General features: G+C 42.4%; 1 protein-coding gene across 1 annotated transcript in view; it reads left to right on the forward strand.

The window, feature by feature from the left end:
* Positions 1-21,539, forward strand: part of SAMHD1 (SAM and HD domain containing deoxynucleoside triphosphate triphosphohydrolase 1) — a 60,700-nt gene that overhangs the window by 19,704 nt on the left and 19,457 nt on the right. Inside the window, exons 5-11 of the mRNA XM_032142269.2 lie at positions 1,068-1,183; positions 4,686-4,756; positions 12,798-12,953; positions 13,516-13,616; positions 13,735-13,843; positions 17,997-18,088; positions 19,195-19,310. Coding sequence (XP_031998160.1) covers positions 1,068-1,183; positions 4,686-4,756; positions 12,798-12,953; positions 13,516-13,616; positions 13,735-13,843; positions 17,997-18,088; positions 19,195-19,310 — 761 coding nt within the window. The remainder of the gene's footprint in view (positions 1-1,067; positions 1,184-4,685; positions 4,757-12,797; positions 12,954-13,515; positions 13,617-13,734; positions 13,844-17,996; positions 18,089-19,194; positions 19,311-21,539) is intronic.

Below are 21,539 nucleotides of genomic sequence, written 5' to 3' on the forward strand. Positions count from 1 at the left end.
TCTTTTTGTCACTGGCTTATTTCACTTAACATAATTTCCTCAAAGTTCATCTATGTTGTAGCATGTGTCAGTATTTCTTTCCTTTTTTTATTTTTTATTTATTTATTTATTTTTAAATTAATTTATTTTTTATTTCCTTTTTAAGGTTGAATAATATTTTATCATATGTATATACCACATTTTGTTTATACATTCATTTGTTGATGGATACCTGTTTCTTTTACCTTTTGGCTATTTTGAGTAGTGCTGCTATGAACATGTCTGTACAAATATATTTTCTTTCTTTTTTTTTTTTTTTTTTTTGGGGGACGGAATCTTGCTCTGTTGCCCAGGCTGGAGTACAATGGCGAGATCTCAGCTCACTGCAACCTGTGCCTCCTGGGTTCAAGCAATTCTCCTGCCTCAGCCTCCCAAATAGGTGGGATTACAGGTACCTGCCACTACGCTGAGCTAATTTTTGTATTTTTTAGTAGAGATGGGGCTTCAACATGTTGGCCAGGCTGGTCTCGAACCCCTGACCTCAAGTGATCTGCCTGCTTCAGCCTCCCAAAGTGCTGGGATTACAGGCGTGAGCCACTGAGCCCAGCCAATCTTTTCAAGACCTACTTTCAGTTATTGTGGGTGTATACCCGGAAGTGAAATTGCTAAATCACTGTGGTAATTCCGTTTTTAATTTTTGTGGAGCACCCATACTGTTTTCCATGGCAGCTACACCATAATACATCCCCACTAACAGTGCACAGGGTTCCAACTTCTCCACATCATGTCCAACACTTGTTATTTTCTGGTTTTCTTTTTTTAATAGTAGCTATCCTAAGGGGTGTGAAGTGGTATCTCACTGTGGTTTTGATGTGCATTCCTCTAATGATGGGTGATATTGAGCCAGAGGTCCTGCTTTTGGGATTGTGTTTGTGTGTGTTCCTGCCTAGTTCTGAAATAGACTGTTCAGTAAAGTTGCCCTAAAGCTATGTTAGAATGTTTGAGGAAACGCACTGAAGTTCTTCAAGACCAGAATTATCACTCTTCTTGCAAACGGAAAAGTGACTTTTTGTGTTTTTGCTCTGCAGGGTGGGGTATCTAGCAGGATGTCTAGTTCGCGCACTGGGTGAAAAACAACCAGAGCTGCAGATAAGTGAACGAGATATTCTCTGTGTTCAGATTGCTGGACTTTGTCATGATCTCGGTAAGCTGTACAAAGAGACATAGTTGTTATGTAAAATCATAACATATGTTACCTCTCTTTGACATTAAAAAATCAGATCAACCAAGAGAATATGGAAATTGTATTTTAATTCTTCAGTTGACATTAGTATAAATGTGCTGTTGCTTCTTCCTAGAATGATTCATAAGTAGAAACATTGCTATTTTATTTTCTTGGCAACTTTCAGTGAATTTCTCATGTTAAACATCTTTGCTAAAGAGGTTTTTTTTTTTTGCTCTGTTGCCCAGGCTGGAGTGCAGTGGCTCATTATCGGTTCACTGCAACCTCTGCTTCCTGGTTTCAAGCAATTCTCGTGCCTCAGCCTCCCGAGTAGCTGGGATTACAGGCATGCACCACCATATCCAGCTAATTTTTGTATTTTTAGCAGAGATGGGGTTTCACCATGTTGGCCAGGCTGGTCTCAAACTCCTGACCTCAGGTGATCCACCAGCCTCAGCCTCCCAAAGTGCTGGGATTACAGGCATGAGCCACCATGCCCGGCCATCATCTTTACTACAGGTTATGTGAAAGGGCTTTTTGATAGTGAGTTTTTCTTACTGCTGCTTTTAGGATGATGTGTGAATTTTATTTTTCTTTTATCCTTCTTATGCTTATTTTTTTTTTTTTTGGTCTTTTTTTTTTCTTCCATTTTGTGGAGAATGGGGTCTCGCTATATTGCCCAGGCAGGTCTCGAACTCCTGGGCTCAAGCTATCCTCCCGCCTTTGCCTCCCTGAGAGCTGGGATTACAAGCGTGAGCCACCATGCCCGGCTTTATCCTTCTTATTAAATAAAATCACCATTTTTCCTTCAGTTATTTGGTCAAATCCATTTTTTTCATATTTATAATCTCTAATCTGCCCAAGTGGATTAACACATTTAGAGAACTCCTTGTTTTTTCTGATCCATGTGAGGTCTTGGGCCACTTTAATCCAAGCAAAATAATATCATCCTTGTCCTGTGACAAAGAGAAAGGGGACTGTCCCATTTATTTATTTATTTTTGAGATGGAGTCTTGCTCTGTCACACAGACTGGAGTGCAGTTGGCACGATCTCGGCTCACTGCAACCTCTGCCTCCTGGGTTCAAGTGATTCTTCTGCCTCATCCTCCCAAGTAGCGCCTGGCTAATTTTTTTCTATTTTTAGTAGAAATGCGGTTTCATCATGTTGTTGAACTGGTCTCGAACTCCTGACCTCAAGTGATTCACCTCCCTCGGCCTCCCAAATTGTTGGGAATACAGGCATAAGTCACCACGTTGGGCCAGGACTATTCCTTTTAAATCATGGGGGTTTTTACCTCGATCCTTATAGTTTATTCCTACTTATTCAGGGACCCTGAGAGTTTGTGTGTACCCTCAGGGCAGGGGAAGGGAGGTGCCACTGTTTGGATAGCCAGATACTTAAAGCGAGTAGGCACTCTTTTTATGTCCCCCGGAGACTTGCAAAGAACCAATACCAGCCCCTAGATGATAAATTTGATGAATTTTTGGTATTTTGAGAGAGAATCATTGGGAAACCTTTGCCAGTCCCCAGGAGCCTGAGCACTGCATTAAGCGAGCCTTTATGTGTAGCCTGTGACTTGCAAAGAAGGGCCAGGGCTAGCCTTCCCTGGCTAGCTGGAAGGGCCGGGTTGACTTCCCTCTCCAGTTAAGTGGCTCACTTCTTTTTTTTTTTTTTTTTTTTTTTCAGATGGAGTCTAGCTCTGTTGCCCAGGCTGGAGTGCAATGGTATACAATCTTGGCTCACCACAGCCTCCACCTCCTGGGTTCAAGCCATTCTCCTGCCTCAGCCTCCCGCGTAGCTGGGACTACAGGCACACGCCACCACGCCCGGCTAATTATTATAATTTTAGTAGAGACGAGGTTTCACCATATTGGTCAGGCTGGTCTCAAACTCCTGACCTCAGGTGATGCACCCACCTTAGCCTCCCAAAGTGCTGGGATTACAGGCATGAGCCACCACACCCAGCCAAAGATAGATTTTTTTAAGCTTGAGAGTTATAAGATAAATTCTAATTTTTTCTTCCTGCACTCCAGTGGATTTTTTTTTTTTTTTCCCCGAGACAGAATCTTGCTCTGTTGCCTAGGCTGGAGTGCAGTGGCACAATCTCGGCTCACTGCAACCTCCGCCTCCCAGGTTCAAGCGATTCTCCTGCCTCATCCTCCTGAGTAGGTAGGATTACAGGCGCCTGCCACCACACCCGCCTAATTTTTGTATTTTTAGTAGAGACAGAGTTTCACCATCTTGGCTTGTCTCCAACTCCTGACCTCGTGATCCACCCGCCTCAGCCTCCCAAAGTGCTGGGATTACAGGCATGAGCCACCACGCCCAGCCCCTTTTATTTTCTTTTGAGATGGAGTCTTGCTCTGTCACCCAGGCTGGGGTGCAGTGGTGTGATCTTGGCTCACTGCAAGCTGCACCTCCCAGGTTCACACCATTCTCCTGCCTCAGCCTCCTGAGTAGCTGGGACTACAGGTGCCCGCCACCAAACCCAGCTAATTTTTTGTATTTTTAGTAGAGACAGCGTTTTTACCATGTTGGCTCGGCTGGTCTTGAACTCCTGACTCAAAGTGATCCACCCGCCTCAGCCTCCCAAAGTGCTGGGATTACAGGCATGAGCCACCACACCCGGCCCTAGTGGATTTTCTTAAAACTGCTATTTTAATCCAGATATTTTCAATCTGAAGATTTCAAAAAGTTTTTGGCATTAATATTCTTTTTAGTTACACAGAATTGTCCATTTATCAAGCCCTGTGTGGTGGTGCATGCCTGTAGTCCCAGCCATTCGGGTGGTTGAGGCAGGAGGATGACTTGAGGTCAGGAGTCCAAGGCTACAGTGCATAATGATCATGCTTGTGACTAGCCACTGCACTACAGCCTGAACAACATAGCAAGACTCTGTCTCTTCAAAAAAACAATAAAAACTGCCCTTTTATCAGATTTATGTAAGCCCTGGTGACTGGAGACCGCTTGATGGAGAGCTTACTTTTCCATATGTTTCTGCTTCCTGTTCTCCTGTTTTAGAAATAGGAAGGAAGGGTTTGTCCCTTTTCGTGATTGTATTTTTAAATTATTAATTTCTGTTGCTATTCAAGTTCAACTAAAAAGATTAAAGGATTCAGTTTGGCCGAGTGTGGTGGCTCACGCCTGTAATCCCAGCACTTTGGGAGGCTGAGAGGGGCGATCACTTGAGGTCGGGAGTTTGAGACCAGCCTGACCAACATAGAGAAACCCCATCTCTACTAAAAATACGAAATTAGCTGGGTGTGGTTGCACACGCCTGTAGTCCCAGCTACTCGGGAGGCTGAGGCAGGAGAATTGCTTGAACCCCGGGGCGGGGGTGGAGATTGTGTTGAGCCAAGATTGTACCACTGCACTCCAGCCTGGGCAACAAGAGCGAAACTCCGTCTCAAAAAAAAAAAAAGAAAAAAGTTTTTGTTGGTTTAAAGATGTTTTTCTTGTTCTAAGGCTGCTTTTGTTTTTAAGGTCATGGGCCATTTTCTCACATGTTTGATGGACGATTTATTCCACTTGCTCGCCCAGAGGTGAAATGGACGGTATGTATTCATATAGTCAGTAGTCAATAAAAAGAATGACTATTTAAGCAGGTTCTTTAGTTAATGTATCTGTTTGGTTCCACTACTGTGTTATAAAATACTTCCCCATTACAGTGTCCAGGGTGCTTTCATTCATATATATATATATATATGCTTTTGTTTGGTCCTCACAGTAGTCTGTAAGGAAGTTATCATTATCTCCCTTTTTACAAATAAAGGAACTTGAAACTCTTGGATGTGTATTGATGCATCAAAAATCACAAAGCCGTTAAATACTGGAATCAGCAATACAAAACCAGTTGCCAGTTTAATGCTCCTTCTGCTCCATTGTACTACTGTATAATAAAAGGCCAACTCCAATTTTGACACATTTGGTATGACCATGAACTAACTGTTACCAGCCAAGTCATATATATTAAATGAATCATTTTAAAATTAGGCATTTGCAGGTGGCTGTCCCATATTTTGGAATCAATTTTTGAGAAGTAAAATTAGGTTGGTTTTTACTATACTGTATTTCTGGAACGGGAATAGAAAAAGAATATTAATATATATTGAAAACTTCTTACATGTCAACCACTTTTTTTCTCTCTCTCTCTCTTTTTTTGAGGTATAGTTCACATACAATAAGTTGTCCAGATCTTAAGTTCAGTGAGTTTTGACAGGTGTATACATCCATATGACTATTACCTAGTCAGGATATAGAGCATTTCCATCTTCCTGAAAAATTCCCATGTGCTTTTTCCCAGTCAATTCCCACTCCCCCTCACCCCACCATCACCTTCTGATTTTTACAAACATAAATGAATTTTGTTGTTCTTAGACTTGATTAAGCAGAATCATATAGGAGGTCCTATTTTATGCCTTGCTTTATTTACTCAACATAATGGTTTTGAGATTTGTTCATGTTATGTGCCTCAGTAGTTGATCCTTTTTTTATCACCTACGTAGTGTGGCATTGTGCGAATAAGTCACAATTTGTTTACCCTTTCTCGTTTTGTTGGAATTTGGATTGTTTTCAGGTTTTGGCTGTTATGAATAAGGTTGTCGTGCACATTATCACAAGATTTTGGTAGAAATACATTTTCTATGTTGTTGTAGTGTGGAAAGTTAATTACATTTTTAAAACAAGAAATATGTTCAGCAGAAATATATTATTTTATAAAAATAAAAATAGATAAAGAAATACATTTTCATTTCACTTAGGTAAATACTGAGGAGTTAGAATTGCTGGGTCATATGGTAGATATGTATTTAATTCTATAAGAAACTACCAGAGTTTTCCAATGTGGTTGTACCATTTTACACTCCCATCAGCAACATACTGGAGTTCCAGTTGTTTTACAGCCTCATCAACATTTGGCCTTTCAGATTAGCCCTTCTAATGAGTGTGAAATGGTATTTCATGGCTTGATTTTCTAATGTATGTTGAATAATATTTCCTGTACTTTGTACTTTGTTATTGATATATCTTCTTCTGCAAAGAACTCTCAACATTTTACTCGTTTAAAAAGTTTGATTGCTTGCTCTTTGATTATTGAGTTGTAGGAATTCTTTATATATATATGGTTAGGTATATGTATTGTGAATATTTTTCCCCAGTGTCTGGCTTGGCCAATTCATTTTTTCATGGTGCCTTTTGAAAAACAGACGTTTTCAATTTTGATGAAGTACTCTGGTTCTTCAAGCCAGTAAAATGGGTAGTTTCTCACCAGTTTTTCTGTCTTGGGGCCTGCCCTTAGGCGAAAAACCATAAAACCGGAATGTCGCCCAGTACCTCTCCCTTCTAAGTATTGAGGTCTAACATCCGCTTGGTTTTGGTCTCTCTCCAGGACCTTCAGTGAGTTGTCCAGAGCTTATAGTTGTTTTCTTCTGCAGTTGATCTAATAGGATCTACTCAATCATTACCAAGTCTTTTCCTTTAAGTATTTTGCCTTTCACATTTAAACCCTTAGCTCATGTACAATTTATTTTAGTTTAAGTATATGGGAGAAATCTTTTTTTTTCTTTTTTTTTTTTTTTGAGATGGAGTCTCACTCTGTCGCCCAGGCTGGAGTGCAGTGGTGCGATCTTGGCTCACTGCAACCTCCGCCTCCCGGGTTCAAGCGATTCTCCTGCCTCAGCCTCCTGAGTAGCTGGGATTACAGTCGTGTGCTACCACACCCGGCTGACTTTTGTATTTTTAGTAGAGATGGGGTTTCATCATGTTGGTTAGGCTGATCTCGAACTCCTGATCTCATGATCCGCCCGCATCGGCCTCCCAAAGCGCTGGGATTACAGACGTGAGCCACCACGCCCAGCCGAGAAATCTAATTTTTAAATAGTTCATCCTATTCCCACTGACTGTAATACCAACCCCAACATTTATTAACTTCCCATATATGATGAATCATTCTGCATTCTGTTCTGTTTCCACACTTGTTACTTGGGGAAGAAAAAAAAAGAAGAAATTTTTATCTGAGAAATATTAGCCCCTTTACATTATCAGGCCCAGAGAGGCATTGAAATAGAACAGCAATCATGTCACGCCCCCTTGAGCTAAATAATTATTATCTCTTGAAGCCAGCTGTTATGTGGGATGCCAGGTAACCATAAAATGCCATATACCCTGTACTTCATAATATGTAGCCAATCACTAACTAATGTTATTTCTGTAAGCCAGTGAACATTCCTGACTAACAACTTTTGTTATCACCTCCTCTTTGTGATCACCTCCTCCTCCTGATTTGTGCTCTTTTCTTTTTTTTTCTTTTCTCTCCTTTGTCTCTCTTTTTCTTTCTCACTTTCTTTCTTTCTCACTCTTTCTCTCTTTCTTTTTCCCTTCCTTCCTTCCTTTCCTTCCTTCCTTTCCCTTCCTTCCCTTCTTTCCCTTCCTTTTCTTTCCCCTTCCCCTTCCCCTTCCCCCTCCCCTCCCCTCCTCTCCCATCCCCTCCCCTCCCCTCAACAGGATCTTGCTTTGTCACCCAGGGTGGAGTGCAGTGGTGCAAACACAGCTTACTGCAACCTCGACTTCCAAGCCTCAAGCAATTCTCTCACTTCATCCTCCCGAGTAGCTGGGACTACAAGCACACACTACCATGCCCAGCTAATTTTTTGTAGTGGGGGAGGGTTCTCACTTTGTTGCCCAGGCTGGTCTCAACTCCCAAGCTCAAGCTATCTGCCCACCTTGGCCTCCTAAAGTGCTGAAATTACAGGCCTAAGCCACCACACCTGGCCAGTCCTTTTTTCTTTAAAAACTTGAGCCTCTCTCTTGTTCTCCCCAGGCATTCCCCAAGGCAATTCGTAAATGTGTCTTCAACCTTGTTCCATATAAACTCTCTATATTAAATATTCCTCAGCTCCTTCCTTTTAGGTTGACATACTTTATAATAAGATTTATGTTTTTATTTTTTCCTTTCTGTGGAGAAGAGTCTTACCATGTTGCCCAGGCTGGTCTTGACCTCCAGACTCAAGCGATCTTTCCACCTCAGCCTCCCAAGTAGCTGGGGCCACAGGCCTGCACCATCACACCTGGGTACTTATTTGTAGAGATGGAGTCTTACTATGTTGCCTAGGCTGGCCATGAAAGTCATACATCTTTGTTATACTTACTCCTAAGTTCCTTATAATTTTAGTTATTATTGTTATTGTGGTCTGTGCTAGCTTTATGAAACTTAATTTTTTCTGTTTGCTAGTATATTCACAGTTGGCATTGATATATTTAAAACTACTATTTTGAAAATCCCTTACTTTGTTTATTTATTTATTTACTTATTTTTATTTTATTGTTTTTGAGACAGGGTCTTGCCCTGTCACCTGGGCAGGAGCTCAGTGGTGTCATCTAAGCTCACTGCAACCTCTGCCTCCCAGGGTCAAGTGATCCACCTCATTTTTATTTTTTAAAATACTCTCTCTTGGCCGGGCACGATGGCTCATGCCTGTAATCCCAGCACTTTGGGAGACCGAGGTGGGTGGATCACGAGGTCAGGAGATCGAGACCATCCTGGCTAACGCGGTGAAATCCCATCTCTACTAAAAATACAAAAAATTAGCCGGGTGTGGTGGTGGGCACCTGCAGTCCCAGCTACTCAGGAGGCTGAGGCAGGAGAATGGCGTGAACCCAGGAGGCGGAGCTTGCAGTTAGCTGAAATTGCGCCACTGCACTCCAGCCTGGGTGACAGAGGGAGACTCCGTGTCAAAAAATAAATAAAATAAAATACTCTCTTTATATATAATTTTTTTTTCTGAATCATTAGAAAGCAAGTTTTGACCAGGCATAGTGGGTCATGGTTGTAATATCAACATTTTGGGAGGCTGAGGTGGGCAGATCATTTGAGCCCAGAAGTTCAAGACCAGCCTGGACAACATGGTGAAACCCCATCGCTACAAAAAAATTTAAAAATTAGCCAGGCATTGTGGGGTGGCAGGATTGCTTGAGCCTGGGAGGTTGAGGCTGCAATGAGCTGTGATCGTACTACTGCACTCCAAGGCAGGTAACAGAGTGAGAACTTGTCTCAAAAAAAGAAAGTTAGTTTTTAGACTGGACACAGTGGCTCACACCTGTAATCCCAACAGTTTGGGAGGCTAAGGCGGGAGGATAGCTTTGAGCCCAGGAGTTCAACACCAGCCTGGGCAACATAATGAAACTGTCTCTGCAAAATTATGAAAACATCAGCTGGTCATTGTGGTGCACACCTGTGGTCCTAGCTGCTGAGAACGGGAGGATTACTTGAATCCAGGAGTTCAGGGATACACTGAGCTATGAATACGCCACTGAGCTCCAGCCTGGGTGATAGAGCAAGAGCCCTGTCTCTCAAAGAACGTAAATTGTTGAAATACTTCATTTCTAAATACTTCAGTGGGTATTTCCTAAAAACAACATTTTCTTACATAACCATAGTATAATTATCAAAATCAGTAAATTAATGTTGATGCAGTACTCTTATCTAATTCAGACTTTCAAATTTTACCAATTGTCCATATAGAAAAAGGGGAAAAAACTTTTTTTCCCTGGTCCAGAATTACACATTGCATTTAGTTGCCATTTTTCTAGTTTCTTTTGATCTGGAGCAATTCTTCAGTCTTTATCGTTAGTGACTTTGTAATTTTTTTAAAGAGCAACTGAGCTATTTTGTGGAATGTTCCTCAATTTGAGTTTCAGTGTGATGTTTCCTCATAGATTCAAGCTATGCATTTTTGGTAGAATGCCACAAAAGTGATGTGTCCAGATCGGACGCAGTTGCTCACATCTGTAATCCCAGCACTTTGGGAGGCCAAGGTGGGTGGATCACCTGAGGTCAGAAGTTGGAGACCAGCCTGGCCAATATGGTGAAACCCTGTCTCTACTAAAAATATAAAAATTATCTGGGCATGGTGTTGGGCACCTGTAATCCCAGCTACTCGGGAGGCTGAGGCAGGAGAATCACCTGAACCTGGGAGGCGGAGGTTGCAGTGAGCCAAGATCATGCCATTTCACTCCAGCCTGGGCAACAAGAGCAAAAAAAAAAAACAAAAAAAAAAACACACAAAAAATTAGCTGGGTGTGGTGGCACGTGCCTAGTGCCTACTTGGGAGGCTGAGGAAGGAGAATTGCTTGAGCCCGGGAGGCGGAGGTTGCAGTGAGCCGAGATCACGCCACTGCACTCCAGCCTGGGTGACAGAGCTAGACTCTGTCTCCAAAGAAAAAAGTGATGCATCCTTCATAGTGTATCATCTCAGGAGGCACATAAATCCTAGTTGAGCCAATACCAATGATATTAATTCTGCTTGATTAAGGCATTGTCTGTCAAATTTCTCCATTATAAAGTTACTATTTTTCCTCTTTGTAATTACATATATCTTGATTCAATTTGTTTTTTGTTTTTTGTTTTTTTTGAGACAGAGTCTCACTCTGTTGCCAGCCTGTAGTGCAGTGACATGATCTCAGCTCACCGCAACCTCTGCCTCCCGAGTTCAAGCGTTTCTCCTGCTTCAGCCTCCTGAGTAGCTGGGACTACAGGTGCATGCCACCATACCCGGCTAATTTTTGTATTTTTAGTAGCGATGGGGTGTCACCACGTTGGCCAGTATGCTCTCTATCTCCTGACCTCATGATCTGCCTGCCTCTGCCTCCTAAAGTGCTGGGATTACAGGCATGAGCTACTGTGCCCGGCCAATTTGTTTGTTGTTGTTGTTGTTGTTTGGAGACAAGGTCTCGCTCTGTTGCCCAGGCTGGAGTGCAGGCATGAACATAGCTAACTGCAGCCTCAACCATCTGGGCTCAAGCAATCCTCCCGCCTTGGTCTCCCAAGTAGCTGGGACCACAGGCGCATGCCACTATACCCAGCCAATCTTTTTATCTTTTTGTAGAGACAGAGTCTTGCTTTGTTGCCAAAGCTGGCCTCGAACTCCTGGGCTCAAGCAATCCTCCCACCTTTGCCTCTCAAAAAAATGCTGGGATTACAAATGTGAGCCACTGCACCCAGCCTGATTCTGTTTTTGTGGGGTTTTTTGTTGTTTTGTTTTGTTTTGTTTTTTTGAGACAGAGTCTCACTCTGTTGCCCGCCGAGGCAGGAGTGCAGGGCGATCTCAGCTCACTGCAACCTCCACGTCCTGGGTTCAAGTGATTGTCCTGCCTCAGTCCCCCAAGTAGCTGGGATTATAGGTGCACACTACCATGCGTGGCTAATTTTTGTATTTTTTAGCAGACAGGAGGTTTTGCCATGTTGGCCAAACTTGGACTCCTGACCTCAAGTGATCCGCCCACCTCAGCCTCCCAAAATGCTGGGATTACAGGTGTGAGCCACCGCACCCAGCCCTGACAGACCTGATTCTGTTTTTAAGAATAGTTTCTGGAGCAAGAATTGTTTCTGGGCGGGGGGGAAGAATAATTATAGGACAAGGTGCTTGTAATCCCGCCACTTTGGGAGGCTGAGACAGGAGGATTACTTGAGCCTAGGAGTTCAAGACCAACCTGGTCAACAAATCAAGACCCTGCCTCTACAAAAAATTTAAAAATTAGCTGGGTAGGGTGGTGTGCACCTGTGGTTTCAGCTACTCGGGAGGCTGAAGTGGGAGGATCACTTGAGCCCAGGAGTTCAAGGCTACAGTGACCCCATGATCACACCACTGGACTCTAGCCAGGGCAACAGAGCGATTCCTTGTCTCTTTAAAAAAAAAATAGTTATAGAACAATTCAGGTTTTGTTTTTCATCTTGAGTTAGTTTTTGGTAGGACCTAGGAAAGGGCAGATGTCTTCAGGAGTTCATTTGATCCTTTACATTGTGAATGAGTGAGCAGAGAAAGATGAGCAAACAGGCCAATTTGAGATTTTTTTTTTTTTTTTTTGAGACGGAGTCTTGCTCTGTCGCCCAGGCTGGAGTGCAGTGGTGTGATCTCTGCTCACTGCAAGCTCCACCTCCCGGGTTCAGGCCATTCTCCTGCCTCAGCCTCCCGAATAGCTGGGACTACAGGCGCCTGCAACCACGCCCGGCTAATTTTTTGTATTTTTAGTAGAGACGGGGTTTCACCATGTTAGCCAGGATGGTCTCGATCTCTTGACCTCGTGATCCGCCCGCCTCGGCCCCCGAAAGTGCTGGGATTACAGGCGTGAGCCACTGCGCCCGGCCCCCAATTTGAGATCAAGGGAGAGCTTTTTTTCACTGGCAAGTTTGCAGTTACCCCTTTTTACCACTAGAGGGTAGTGCCTAACAGAGCTTATAACTGCGCATGTTCAAAGGCTGATGAAAAAATAAAATTCAATTTTATGATGATATTTATTAAAATGTAATTCTATCTACATGATCTTGTAATATTCATTTAGATACTATAAATGATTATATCATAAAATGCATTAAATATGTTTATGAAATAATAAGTTTTGTAAAAGGTTTGTAGACTAGTAAAATCATGAAAAATCTGACAGGTTTTCAAAAATGTTCCTAAGATTGTGGTTAGAAACTAGAGAATTAATATGCAATAGACCCTTATCTCAGAATTACTTGGAATTGAGGATAATTTTGTTAATCAGGGCCCCCAATGGGCTAGAATCTTTAACACATCATATTGTGCTTACTTTTCCTAGCACGAACAAGGCTCAGTTATGATGTTTGAGCACCTTATTAATTCTAATGGAATCAAGCCTGTCATGGAACAATATGGTCTCATCCCTGAAGAAGATATTTGCTTTATCAAGGAACAAATTGTAGGACCACTTGAATCACCTGTCAAAGATTTATTGGTAAGTTTATGTACAACTTAATTTTGACTGGTGCTTTTCATCTAGCCTTTTCATGATTCCTTCTGAGTTATACATTTGGCTATTTTAGAGGCTAAATGATAAAATATGAGTTCTATGTTTCTGCTGTTTAATGCAAAAAATAAAAGGCTTATATTTTTTTCTGGCTCTCAACTGAATTAGTTAGAAGTTACTTCCCCAAAATATATATACAGAAATTCTTTTTTGAGACAGGGTCTTACTCTGTCACACAGGCTGGAGTGCAGTGGCGCAATCTCAGCTCACAAAAGTTGTTGGTTTTGGGAAATGTAATAGCGTTAAGATCTTTTCAGTGGCACAAGAAAATGTGGTAACAATAGGGTATCATATACCTTAGCATTTATTTTCCCTTTCTACTAGTTTTGAAATGAAGTGGAAGAAGGAAAGAATAGAACCTTCTAGTTTATCTCATATTCCCAGTCAGGTATCTGTTTATAATTTACAGATTAATAAAATTGCTTTGCTTTGTTTATAAATAGATTTGGTGCCTATCCTAAAACTTCCAGTGGGTTTTCTTGCCTTCCAGTGGCCGTATAAAGGGCGTCCTGAAAACAAAAGCTTCCTTTATGAGATAGTGTCTAATAAAAGAAATGGCATTGATGTGGACAAATGGGATTATTTTGCCAGGTATGCACTGAACACTTCTGAAAAGTTGGCTAAAATAGTTATATAAATTTAGTATTACTATTTAAGGTACAGCTTCCTTGTTGAAAAATTTCATCTCTCTGCTTTGGAATCCTTCTAGGGACTGCCATCATCTTGGAATCCAAAATAATTTTGATTACAAGCGCTTTATTAAGTTTGCCCGTGTCTGTGAAGTAGACAATGAGTTGCATATTTGTGCTAGAGATAAGGTAAGCTGTGCCACAGGAGGCAATAAGAAGAATGTTGTTCCTGGTCTGAAATTTGGAAATAACCATTTAACAATTTGGAATAATTGGTAAATCGTCAGTCTCTTTACTTAATTCCTAGGATTTGTAAATATCTTTAGTCTCTTTCCTCCTACTGCGTTATTAAATAATAATAAAACTAAAATGGACATTTATTAAGTTTTGAGTTAGACACTGGTTTGGGGTTTTTTTTGTTTGTTTGGTTGCATTTTTTTTGAAATAGGATCTCACTGTGTTGCCCAGGCTAGTCTTGAACTCTTGAGCTCAAGTGATCCTCCCTCCTCAGCCTCCCAAGTAGCTGGGACTACAGGTGCACACTATCATGCCTGGCTTGTATGAGGCATCATTTTAAGTGCTTTGGATGGATCAACTCATTCCGTATAACCCTGTGAGATAGATACTATTATTCCATTCGACAGGCGAGCAAATTAAGGCACAGAGAAGGCATCTAATTAACAAGTGGTAGAGTTGGAATTTCAACCCAAAAAGTTTGGTTCCAGAGTCTTTTTGTTTTTGTTTTTTTGTTTTGTTTTGTTTTGTTTTGAGACGAAGTCTCGCTCTGTCACCCCAGGCTAGAGTGCAGTGGCATGATCTTGGCTCACTGCAAGCTCCACCTCTCGGGTTCACGCCATTCTCCTGCCTCAGCCTCCCTAGTAGCTGGGACTACAGGTGCTCGCCACTATGTCCGGCTAATTTTTTTTTGTATTTTTAGTAGAGACGGGGTTTCACCGTGTTAGCCAGGATGGTCTCAATCTCTTGACCTCGTGATCCGCCTGCCTCGGCCTCCTAAAGTGCTGGGATTACAGGCGTGAGCCACCGTGCCCGGCCCAGAGTCTCATTTTTAATCACTGTATTAGTGTTGAAAAATTTTATACAGTTGACACCTGAACAAAATGGTGTTTAGGGGTGCTGCCCCCTCTCCTAGTTGAAAATCTTGTATAACTTTTCTTTTTTTTTTTTGGAGACGGAGTCTCCCTCTGTTGCCTAGGCTGGGGTGCAGTGGCACGATCTCGGCTCACTGTAAGCTCTGCCTCCTGGGTTCAAGTGATTCTTCTGCCTCAGCCTCATGCCTAGCTAGGTTTACAGGTGCATGCTACCACACCCAGCTAATTTTTGTCTTTTTAGTAGAAATGGGGTTTCACCACGTTGGCCAGGCTGGTCTTGAACTCCTGACCTCAAGTGATCCACCCGCTTCGGCCTCCCAAAGTGCTGGGATTATAGGTGTGAGCCACTGTACCTGGCCTGCATATAACTTTTGACTTCCCAAAAACTTAACTAAATAGCCTCCTGTTGACCAGAAGCCTTATTGATAACCTTAATGGTCAGTTACACACATTTTGTATGTTTTTTTGTTTTTTGTTTTCTTTCCAGATAGGGTCTTGCTCTGTCACTCAGGCTGGAGTACAGTGGCACTATCATAGTGCACTGTAGCCTTGACTTCCTGGGCTCAACTGATCCTTCCTCCTCTGCCTCCCGAGTAGCTGGGACTATAAGCCTATGCTTGGCTAATTCTGAAATTTATTTTATAGAGGTGGGGTTTCACTGTGTTGCCCAGGCTGGTCTCAAACTCCTGGGCTCAAGCAACCCACCCACCTCAGCCTCCTAAAGTACTATGATTATAGGTGTGAGCCACTGCACCCAGCCTATTTTGAATGTTACATGTATCATATACTATATTCTTTTTTTTTGGGATACAGGATCTTACTCTGTCACCCAGATTGGAGTGTAGTGGTGCGATCTCAGATCCCTGCAACTTCCACTTTCCCAGCTCAAGCAAATCTCCCACTTAAGCTTCCCGAGTAGCTGGGACCACAGGCACATGCCACTATACCGGGCTAATTTTTCTATTTTTTTTGTAGAGACAGGGTTTCGCTATGTTCCCCAGGCTGGTCTTGAACTTCTGAACTCAAGCGACTTGCTCTCCTTTGCTTCCCAAAGTGCTGGTATTACATGTGTGAGCCACCACGCCCCATCTACTGTATTCTTACAATAAAGTAAGCTAGAGAAAATGTTACTAAGAAAATCATAAGGCAAGGCCAGGCGCGGTGGCTCATGCCTGTATTCCCAGCACTTTGGGAGGCCAAGGTGGGCAGATCACCTGAGGTTAGGAGTTTAGACCAGCCTGGCCAACCTGGGCAACATGGTGAAACTCCGTCTCTACTCAAAATACAAAAATTAGCTGGGCACAGTGGCAAGTGCCTGTAATCCCAGCTACTTGGGAGGCTGAGGCAGAAAAATCACTTGAACCCGGGAGGCAGAGGTTATGGTAAGTCGAGATTGCGCCACTGCACTCCAGCCTGGGCGACAGAGCAAGGCTCCACCTCAAAAAAAAAAAAAAAACACAAAAAGAAATTCATAAGGCAGAGAAAATTTATTTACTATTCATTAAGTGGAAGTGGATCATCATAAAGGTCTTCATCCTCATCATCTTCGCATTAAGTAGGCTCAGGAAGAGGAGGGGTTGGTCTTACTGTCTCAGAGGTGGCAGCGGGGCAAGAAAATCTGTATAAGTGAACTCTTACAGTTCAAACATGTGTTGTTAAAGGTCAACTATAGTTAAACAACTGAAATCACTAGGTCCCTGTTAGATGGCAGTCGTGTAATCAAAAAGTAGTATAGTACTATACTATAGAAAGTCAAGAAGGGCTAGGCGTGGTGGTTCATACCTGTAATCCCACTACTTCGCGAGGCCGAAGTGTGCAAATCTCTTGGGCTTACGAGTTTGAGACTATCCTGGCCAACGTGTTGAAACCCTGTCTCTACTGAAAATACAAAAATTAGCCAGGCATGGTAGCATACACCTGTAATCCCAGCTACTCAGGAGGGTGAGGTACAAGAATCGCTTGAACCTGCAAGGTGGAGGTTGCAGTGAGCCAAGATTGTGTGCCACTTCATTCCAACCTGGGTGACAGACCGAGACTGTCTAAAAAAAAAAAAAAAAGTCAAGAATGAAGAACATAAGAATAGTAATACCTATTTCCTAGAGTTATTGGAAGGATTAAAATATATATTTAATTTAAGGTACCTAAAACAGAACCTGTCACAGAGTTTGAGCATGTGATAGATTTTAGGGTTGTTTTTTTTTTTTTCTTTGAGATGGAGTCTTGCTCTGTTGCCCAGGCTGGAGTGCAATGGCGTGATCTCAGCTCACTGCAACCTCCGCCTCCTGGGTTCAAGCGATTCTTCCACCTCAGCCTCCCTAGTAGCTGGGATTACAGGCACCCGCCATCATGCCCGGCTAATTTTTGTATTTTTGTAGAGACAGGGTTTCACCATGTTGGCCAGGCTGGTCTTGAACTCCTGACCTCAGGTGATCTGCCCACCTTGGCCTCCCAAAGTGCTGGGGTTACAGGCATGAGCCATCGCACCTGGCCTAGTTTATTAAGAATGAAAGTTCTTGGCCGGGCACGGTGGCTCACGCCTGTAATCCCAGCACTTTGGGAGGCCGAGGCGGGCAGATCACGAGGTCAGGAGATCAAGACCATTCTGGCTAACACAGTAAAACCCCGTCTCTACTAAAAATACAGAAAATTAGCTGGGCTTGGCCGCGGGCGCCTGTAGTCCCAGCTACTCGGGAGGCTGAGGTGGGAGAATGGTGTGAACCCAGGAGGCAAAGCTTGCAGTGAGCCGAGATGGTGCCACTACACTCCAGCCTGGACAACAGAGCGAGACTCCATCTCAAAAAAAAAAAAAAAAGAATGATAGTTCTTGCAATGAAAGACTTGTACTCCAGCCTGGGCAACAGAGTGAGACTCCATCTCAAAAAAAAATAAAAAATAAAAAAAAAGCAAAGAATGAAAGTTAGCTGGGCACAGTGGCTGATGCATGTTATCCCAGCAAGGCTGAGGTGGGAAGATCACTTAAGACCAGCCTGAGCAACATAGCAAGATCTTGTCTTTAAAAAAAAAAAAAAAAGAATGAAAGTTGCAAGCCAATAAATGGCTTTACTAATCTGCCTCCTCATTTTTTAGTGGGGTCAAAGGTGTTAATGAAGAAGCCCTGATGCATAGCCCTCTTGTCTGCCACTATCTCTTTTCCTTCCTTGTCCTATATACTTGTCTGTAATAAGGTTAACATAATCTGATCCTATTAATATTTACTTCATGTTTTCCTGCAGGAAGTTGGAAATCTGTATGACATGTTCCACACTCGCAACTCTTTACACCGTAGAGCTTATCAACACAAAGTTGGCAACATTATTGATACAATGTAAGAAACTTGATTGTCATTTCCCTGTAAAATTTTCCTTGATACTTGGCTAGAGTATCATACTAGGCTCAACTAGACATTTCTAGATAAGTTCAAGTGAATATTAAGTGATTAAATTGAAAATGGTTTCCTTAAAGAAAAAAATCTAGCATAAAGTTAATTTAGTTGGAGGAAAAGGAGGGAAGTGGATAAAGGGGCAGATGAAGGGAAGAAGAGCTGGCTTAGGCCAGACGTGAAGCGGGAGTGCTGAGATCACTCAGGACCTCAGCACAGGTAGTCACTTACATACCATTTTCATCAGGAGAATGGGAGGTAGGACATGAATATTTAAATTCTGAGATTAATGACAAAAATTAACTTTAAGGATTAAGATTAATGTCTATTTGTATCCTGTCAAATATTTATCAAAATTAGTACCAAACAGTAAAACCAGCAGGAATTTTACCTCTTCCTGACCCAGTCAGAACCATAGCAGAAAACTGTGCAGCCAGGTCTCTCCGTGACTCAAAGATTCCATGAGGAGTTATCAAACACTGGGTGTGAGTCAAGTTACTTCTTCCATGTCGCTAAAATAGCCTTAAATTGATTAACTTTTCATGTTCTTTTTCACATTTGTGTTGAGGAAGTATATCTTCATTCCTATTTTTACCTATCCTTTGTCATGAGCAGATTACTTGGAATACATTTTCCTATTTGTATGTTAATACTTTGGTAAGAGTTTTTGTTGTTGTTGTTGTTGTTGTTGTTGTTTTGTAATTCAGAGAGATCTAGTTTCAAAGCCTGGCACTGTTTCTTCCTAACTTGGTTGAATCAAAATTTACTTCATTTCTGCATCTATGAAATGAGGGCTGAATACACCTACCTTATTGTTGGGAAGATTAAATAAGATGGTGAATGCAAAGCCCTGCCGCAGTGCCTGGAACACAGTAAACACGGCAGCTCCCAGCTCACCAAGCACAAATTTAGTACAGTGGAGAAGCAGTTGTCTTTAGAACATTGTGCCTCATTATTTTATTTCCCTAAAGTAGAAAGATTTCCTTAAGTAAGACGTAAGGCAAATATTCAAAATTTCTCATAAACATAAATTTTTGCAAAATGATTTTTAGGATTACAGATGCTTTCCTCAAAGCAGATGACTACATAGAGATTACAGGTGCTGGAGGAAAAAAGTATCACATTTCTACAGCAATTGACGACATGGAAGCCTATACTAAACTGACAGGTAAGAAGTAACAGGTAACATAGATGGTCCATCTCAGATAAACTGTAAGATGTCCCTGAATTGCCAGTGAGTTATTTTTCTTTTTCATTTTTCAAAATAATTATTTAATTTTAAAAAAATAAAGAAAAGGTCTCACTATATTGCCCAGGCTTCTCTCAAATTCCTGCGCTCAAGCAATCTTCCTGCCTTGACCTCCCAAAGTGCTAGGATTACAGGTGTGACCCACTGTACACAGCCTAAGGAAGGATTTTAGCTTCCCAAGTAATTGTCTCCTTTTGAATTTGAGTTTTATTTCTGTCTTGTACTGATAAAGTGACCTCGATAAAGGGATTTGACCTATCTGAATCTTTCATCTATAAAATGAGGGTAATGATACCTAGCATATAGTTTTGTTGTGATGTTTAAATGAGGCATGGCACCTAGTATAGACTTGATACATAAGTACTCAATATACATTATTTAACTTTTGTTTGTTTGTTTGTTTGTTTTTTGGAGATGGAGTCTCGCTCTGTAACTTAGGCTGGAGTGCACTGGTGCAGTCTTGGCTCACTGCAACCTCCACCTCTTGGGTTTCAGCAATTCTCCTGCCTCAGTCTCCTGGGTAGCTGGGATTATACGCATGCTCCATCATGCCCAGCTAATTTTTGTATTTTTAGTAGAGACAGGGTTTTACCATATTGGCCAGGCTCTTCTCAAACTCCTAACCTCATGTTATCCACCCACCTCCATCTCCCAGAGTGCTAGGATTACAGACGTGAGCTACTACGCCCGGCCCATTATTTAACTTTTAAATTTAATTTTTATTTATTTATTTATTTTCAGACAAGATTTTATTCTGTCATCCAGGCTGGAGTGCAGTGGTGCCATCACAGCTTATTGCAGCCTCAACCTCCGGGGCTCAAGTAATCCTCTTGCCTCAGCCTCAGCCAAGTAGCTGACTTGGCTACTTGGGACTATAGGCATGTGCCACCACACCTGGGCAATTTTTTTTTTTTTTTGAGATGGAGTCTCGCTGTGTTGCCCAGGCTGGAGTGCAGTGGCATGATCTCAGCTCACTGCAAGCTCCGCCTCCCAGGTTCACACCATTCTCCTGCCTCAGCCTCCCGAGTAGCTGGGACTACAGGCGCCCGCCACCACACCCAGCTAATTTTTGTCTTTTTAGTAGAGACGGGGTTTCACCTTCTTAACCAGGATGGTCTCGATCTCCTGACCTCATGATCCGCCCATCTCGGCCTCTGAAAGTGCTGGGATTACAGGCGTGAGCCACTGCCCAGCCACACCTGGGTAATTTTTTTAATTTTTGTAGAGACAGGGTCCCATTATGTTGCCCAGACTTGTCATTATTTAACTCATACCTGGACTAATATTGAACACCAAAAAACTGACTTGGCCATTTAACATTATTTTCATTATAAAAACATAAGATGCCAGGAACATCTGTCCACACTTCTACAGAAACAAAATCTGCAGCTTAGTATGGAAAGGAGGAAAGAGAGGTAAAGGGTAAAGGTGCCACCGCTGGTTCTTTTTTTTTTTTTTTGGGACAGAGTTTTGCTCTTGTAGCCCAGGCTGTAACGCAATGGCATGATCTCGGCTCACTGCAACCTCCACCTCCTGGGTTCAAGTGATTCTCCTGCCTCAGCCTCCTGAATACTGGGATTACAGGCACCCACCACCACGCCCAGCTAATTTTTTTGTATTTTTACTAGAGACGGGGTTTCACCATGTCAGCCAGGCTGGTCTAGAACTCCTGATCTCAGATGATCCATCCGCCTCGGCCTCCCAAAGTGCTGGGATTACAGGCATGAGCCACCGCGCCCAGCCACAGCTGGTTTAATGTGGGAAAGTATTGACTGAGATAAAGCAAAAGAAGTAGAACAAAAAGTGTACACCAGTCAGAGTTCTTAGTTACAAATTATGAAACTGTTTAACTAAAAATAAAATTGGGCAGGGCACGGTGGCTTACGCCTGTAATCCCAGCACTTCGGGAGGCCAAGGCAGGCAGATTACCTGAGGTCAAGAGTTCGAGACCATCCTGTCCAAAATTGTAAAACCCCGTCTCTACTAAAAATACAAAAATTAGCCAGGCGTGGTGGCGCACACCTGTAGTCTCAGCTACTCAGGAGACTAAGGCAGGAGAATCGCTTGAACCCAGGATGCAGAAGTTGCGGTGAGCCGAGATCACACCACTGTGCTCCAACCTAGGCAACAGAGCAAGATTCTGTCTCA

This window comes from Hylobates moloch, unplaced genomic scaffold, assembly GCF_009828535.3.
Source record: "Hylobates moloch isolate HMO894 unplaced genomic scaffold, HMol_V3 SCAFFOLD_21, whole genome shotgun sequence".
Taxonomy (NCBI): domain Eukaryota; kingdom Metazoa; phylum Chordata; class Mammalia; order Primates; family Hylobatidae; genus Hylobates; species Hylobates moloch.